We start from the raw sequence: 5,865 nt of genomic DNA, 5'->3' as shown, positions 1-5,865 counted from the left end.
CATGTACGATAAATAAAATGCATTAGATTTCAAAGTGAGGTTCTAAGGAAAGTGGAAGCAAAGAACGTACCATATGTGGAAAAGTTACAAGTAATTTACTTTCAATGATACGATTTTACCTTACGAAGTAACTTTGTCCTCTTGATTAGCGTCGCAATTATCAACGAAACATTTGATATTTACATGTACGATAAATAAAATGCATTAGATTTCAAAGTGAGGTTCTAAGGAAAGTGGAAGCAAAGAACATATCATATGTGGAAAAGTTACTAGTACTTTACTTTCGATGATTCAATTTTACCTTGTGAAGTAACTTTGTCCTCTTGATTATCGTCGCAATTATCAACGAAACGTTTGATATTTACATGTACGATAAATAAAACGCATTAGATTTCAAAGTGAGTTTTCAAAGTGAGATTCTAAGGAAAGTGGAAGGAAAGAAAGTACCATATGTGGAAAAGTTACAAGCTATTCCGAGCAATGGCGGACGTAGAAGAGCCAACGTCGGACGAATGTGTTCAAAATGGCAATTTTCTGACCCTTACACTGCAGCTACAATGGCAGAAAACGGAACTTGGAACTCGTACTTCATTCGAGACTGCAAAAATTTCGGTTCCAAGATTGTAGAAAGATCCATCCAACGCACACGAAGCATCGACAGCCATCTCTATAATCCTTTCCCTTCAGAATCCAAGTATATTTTTATATTATTTCGTTTCTCATTTTACGTTCTAGTTATATTTATGTTTCGTTCCATAAGGCTTTCATTTTTGCATGTAGAATACAGTATTTCATCTTCCAAAAACGAACTTTTATTCGATGCGAAAATGTTACGAATTTTAATCTCAAAACTTCTTTCTCCTTTTACGGAAATTATCCTTTTCTCTCACGGTTGAATCAATCGTGTTAGATCGGAAAATATAAATTTTCAAAGTTATTAATGGTTTAATTGATTGCAGACAGCAATTATAAAGTATAAACTTCTACGCTTCTTCCTGGTTTACTCGCACTTTCATTTCAAGGAGTATATATCTCATTTCCTTAATTCAGATACTATTTTTTAATGTATCTTTCTAGAATTTCAGAGGTGGAATTAACAATCTCTTGTAATCTTTTATTTTAAGTACAATTATATGTAAATCAGTGGGTTCATTGCCCGTGAAATAAATAATAAATAGAGTCAGTTGTCCTAATATGGAATACATTTCTAATTTGGAACATCGAAATATTAAAAGATCGTGATTTTGTCTCCTATTGGCGATGAATGCAATCGATTACGATTGTCATTTGTTGTAACTCGCCTGTACATGAAAAACATATTTCTTCAAATAGAAATATCAGTTTTTACTTTATAAAAACGTTGGCAGCGTAGTGAAAATATGAAAATCGCAGCATGTCATCTTCCATTGTTTAACTACATGTATGTCAAATTTCATAATAATCGGTTATGTAAATATGGAGTAATTGATGGTTCCATAAATTCTGATTCCTAGAAACGAGTGATTTCGCGAGTACGAAACTTGCACAAAATTCTGTTTTAATTCGAAGAAAAATGCAACTTAAACAGCGAAGATGCTTCAAAGTGCCTGTCGGTAATGCTTGCATGAGTTTTGCTGTGTTTACGAGAAGTGGTGAGAAAGAAATGACCAGATTTGTGGAGAGAAAAGTCGTGGCTATTGCATCGTGACAATGCACGGCCTCATATGGCGATACTCATTCGAAATTCAATACCTGCCGGACACTAAAAGGGCATTGAAAGCACGACGTTTCGACAATCGACAAGACATAATTGCAAAGAGGATTATTCCACAATCGGCTTACGAAGCATTCACAAGTTGGAAAAATCGATTCAACAAATGCATTCGTGCGGAAGAAGCGTATTTTGAAGGCAATAAATTGTAAATAACGTTAAACATTCGAATAAACGATATATAAACACAGTCCGATTATTTTCTGAACGCGCCTTGTATTTTAAATTTGACCGTTACCAGTGAAAAGAGCATAAAATTTCCTATAAATTCATACTATTTAAGCTTTTATAAAAAAAAAGTATTCCATATCAGGACAAGTGAGTCTAATAAATAATAAATTTACAATTTTCTAGACCGCTGGGGTCCCGGGGCTCGACTTCCGATCGACGCGAAAATCCGGCCGGTAATTGGGACGTTTACCTTACCCACCGATCGATCCGCGAGTTTCGAAAATAATTGTATAAAATAATAACAGTCGCGGTGCAGCGTCCCGGGTGCCGCGGACGCTACTCTCTGGTCGCAAAACGGCAATTTCTGGGCATCCCCGGAGCGCAACCCGTTAAACGGAATCCGCTCGGAAAGCGATGGAAGACCCGGAGAAGCCGTGCAGGGACGTCCGACGGCGGATGAGCGTCGCGACGCCCGGAGGGGTCACCCTGACCCGGAAGCTCCGCCCCTGTGGAAGTCGAGCCGCCAACCGGCGTATCCAGCGTTCTGGGCACGGTAGGAGGAGCCACCGTGTCCCCTTGGCGCCAGGTAAGCGGCGACCCTGGAACCTCCGACGACTGCCTGTTGGCATTTAGTACTGCGCCAACTCTCGTGGCAACGTCGTCTTCGTCTTTTTTTTTTTCTCCCTATAGTCGGAACTTTGAACCGTCTCTGCGCGTCCCGTGAGGGGACGCGTGAATCCGCGTAAACAGTCGGACAACGAACGCCGATCCTTCGTCTTGGCCTAGCGTCTCGTCAACGAACCGGAGAAAATCGGCCAGGAATCGTTCGAGAACGTTTTACAAAGCATGGAGGCGAAGATGGAGCCGCTGACACCCCCGCACACGCCGCCCACCCTCGACAGATCGATCCACCATCAGCACCAGCTGCCGATCACGTCTCCAAGGTGGATCAGGTCTCAGCAGCTGGCCGGCAGATTCGTCCAGCAACAACCCACCGGTCAGAACGTCGGCTACCAGGCTGCGTTCCTCGACAATTGGCTACGCGGAGCAGCGCTCCTCGCCGTCAGGGGTTGTTGCCCCCAGACGTCCTCCCCGCATCCTTATCACCACCAGGGTCATCAGGGTCTCCATCCAGCGATCCCCGTGCCGCCACCCGCGTCCTTCCTCACCAGGCGACTGCCGGGCCAGAGGCCCAAGAAACAGTTCATCTGCAAGTTCTGCAACAGACAGTTCACCAAGAGCTACAATCTGCTGATACACGAGAGGACGCACACCGACGAGCGACCGTACTCCTGCGACATCTGCGGGAAGGCATTCCGCAGGCAGGATCACCTGAGGGATCATCGGTGAGTTCGAACGACGACGGTGCATTTCGTTCGTTGGTTGTTGACGGTGCTTTCTTGATGGGACTTTTCGAGACGAAAATTGTGTTTTTGTGCGGGGAAACGTCCGACGACTCCGGTGGTGCCTTTACCGTCGTTCGTTTTCACGCGTTTGATTGTTATAATAATCCTAGTGTCGTCGCGGAACACGCTTTAATCCTTTACAGTCGTTTGTCTGGTGGCTCTCGGTCACCAATACTTTTTTACTGTTCCAGTCGTGTGTTTACTCTCAACAAGCAATACTTTTTTACCGTTATAATCGCGTATGCCTGGTCGCTATCAGTCACCAATACTTTTTTACCGTTCTAGTCGTACGTCTGCTCTTAGCAACCAAAACTGTTTTACCGTTCCAGTCGTATGTCTGCACTCAGCAACCAATACACTTTTTTACCGTTCCAGTCGTATGTCTGGTCTCAGCAATCAATACTTTTTTACCGTTCCAGTCGTATGGTCTGGTCTCAGCCACCACAGCAAAGAACCATACTGGCATCTTATACTATACCAAGTCGACAAGCTTCGGAAATACACAGAATACGCAATAATATTTCACAAATTGTGTTTAACCTTTAAGTGGATTATTGAGGTTTAAACTAATAATTATTTAATATATGTCAGTGTAATTATTTGAAAATTTATGTAATCCTCCATTATTTTTTAAATACGTTAAAAGAAAGTTGATTTCTATTTACAAATTTGGTAAAAATCAACGTTAAGCAAAATAATTTAGTTCAGATTGAGAGTCCACTTAAGGGTTACGTGTAATTAGGCATTTAATTTCGTCCAGTATGGCACCCAAGTATAAATACGACCGCAAAGGGTTAAACCGTAATTTAACAATTTCGCGATCTTTCGATATCGAATTTTAAAGAGACTCGAGTTCACGAATCCTCGAAATCTAGATTTAGTTTTAGTTTTTTCTTTATTGCATAGTCTCTTACACTCAGAACTCTTACACCACTGATGCAGTTAACATTTTCTCTTATATTGTATAATGTCATAAACTTTTCCTATAAACTTGTGTATAAAAAATATTTTCTATTTCTATTTACAGCCAACTTCATTCCTATACTGTTATTTAGCTGTTTTTGTTTCCTCGGCTTATTGCACTACCTATTACATATTTTCTTATTTAACCCTTGAGTAGATTATTGGATCCTCCACAAGTTTAAACTAAAATTTATGTAATCCTCCATCAGTTCAATGCTTTTTAAATGCTTTGCAGGAAAGTTGATTTCCATTTACCATTTAGAATAGTTCAGTTGAGGGTTCACTTAAGGGTTAAACAAACGAGCAAAAAATAAACGTTCTTACATCGTTGCAAATTTTGATCTTCGTTTTTAAACTCTCTTATCGAGATATTAAATTAAAATTCAATATATACATTTAATATCTATTTCAGTCGTCGAAACTCTATTTCAGTTTTCAGAAACAAATATTACCATAAAAATCACAAATGTCTATACTATTTCGCTTAATTTTTCTTGTCCCTGGTTTAACTACTTTTATCACTGTTCCAACTACTATATTTGCAAGTGTTCCTCGTAATCTCTAATTAAACGAACTCTTCCAAATGAAGAATTCTGGAATGACGAGTCGTTTCTCTTCCTCCAGGTACATCCACAGCAAGGAGAAGCCTTTTAAATGCAGTGAGTGTGGCAAAGGATTCTGCCAGAGCAGGACTCTGGCCGTGCACAAGATCCTGCACATGGAGGAGTCGCCTCACAAGTGTCCCGTATGCGCGAGGAGCTTCAACCAGAGGAGCAATTTGAAGACCCATCTCCTGACTCACACGGACGTCCCTCAGGATCTGAGGATCGAGGCACCGGTCACGACGGAATCGAGGATCGCCGCCTCCACGACCGTCAAGCAGATGGCGGAGAGGGTGAGCAGCTTGATCCCGATCCAAAGGACCGCCACCTCTGCTCCTAAGCTCGGTTTCACTATAGAAGATATCATGAGACGTTAAACGATTTTTAATCGCCAATGGTATACTCGTCTCAAGGAGAGTGCTGGATCAGCGTGCTCGATTCGTATTCAACGTACCCGTAAACGTTGCTACGGACGATAAAGCCTCGGGAATTTCGATACTGAGAGAAGTTCGTGGGAAGTTTTTTAAAAAGATATTCTTGCTTCGAAGTAAACCCGAGTTGAGATAGTTTGAAGTAGCTTCGAGCCAAAAGCTGACTGGAAATGTATCATACGCCACGTTGTAAATATGGGTTCGTTTAATTTATTCGGCTCGTAACCTTGTAAATAGTACTTATTTAACTGTAAAGTAGTTAGTCGTCGAATCGACCGAGAGGAACGTTCCCTGATCGTGTTTCTGGAAATCATAACCACCGACGTTTCACAAATTGCGGACGTTCATCGAATCTTAATCTTCGAGGAGCAACGGACGGGGGAAAGAAAATAGAAATTCCGGGTTACGGAGGGTCGAGGGAGAGAGTCTCCGGCGATAAGGGCCGAGAACAGAAAGGGAAAAGGGAAGTCTGCGTGAATAACGAGGCGTCAGTGTATCTTTCGAGGCGTCAAAATAATTGGTCACTCTGGGCCCAGACAACG

At 41.7% G+C, this 5,865-nt stretch overlaps 1 protein-coding gene across 1 annotated transcript; it reads left to right on the top strand.

Moving 5' to 3' along the window:
- The first annotated feature begins 2,767 nt into the window (after nucleotides 1-2,767).
- Nucleotides 2,768-5,269, top strand: Odd (odd skipped). The gene is made up of 2 exons (XM_076777225.1): nucleotides 2,768-3,267; nucleotides 4,915-5,269. The coding sequence occupies exons 1-2, from the start codon at nucleotides 2,768-2,770 to the stop codon at nucleotides 5,267-5,269; spliced, it is 855 nt and encodes a 284-aa protein (XP_076633340.1).
- The last annotated feature ends 596 nt before the right edge of the window (nucleotides 5,270-5,865 follow it).

The sequence above is a fragment of the Colletes latitarsis genome, chromosome 11, assembly GCF_051014445.1.
Source record: "Colletes latitarsis isolate SP2378_abdomen chromosome 11, iyColLati1, whole genome shotgun sequence".
NCBI lineage: Eukaryota > Metazoa > Arthropoda > Insecta > Hymenoptera > Colletidae > Colletes > Colletes latitarsis.
Note: the sequence above shows the minus strand (reverse complement) of the source record. Positions and strands in the feature narration are given on the sequence as shown.

What these genes read in the sequence shown, in the direction of transcription:
- Odd (XM_076777225.1), top strand. Translation starts at nt 2,768, where the DNA reads ATGGAGGCGAAGATGGAGCCGCTGACACCCCCGCACACGCCGCCCACC. An exon ending in GATCACCTGAGGGATCATCG is followed by an intron (nt 3,268 to 4,914) that starts GTGAGTTCGAAC and finishes CTCTTCCTCCAG; the next exon opens with GTACATCCACAGCAAGGAGA.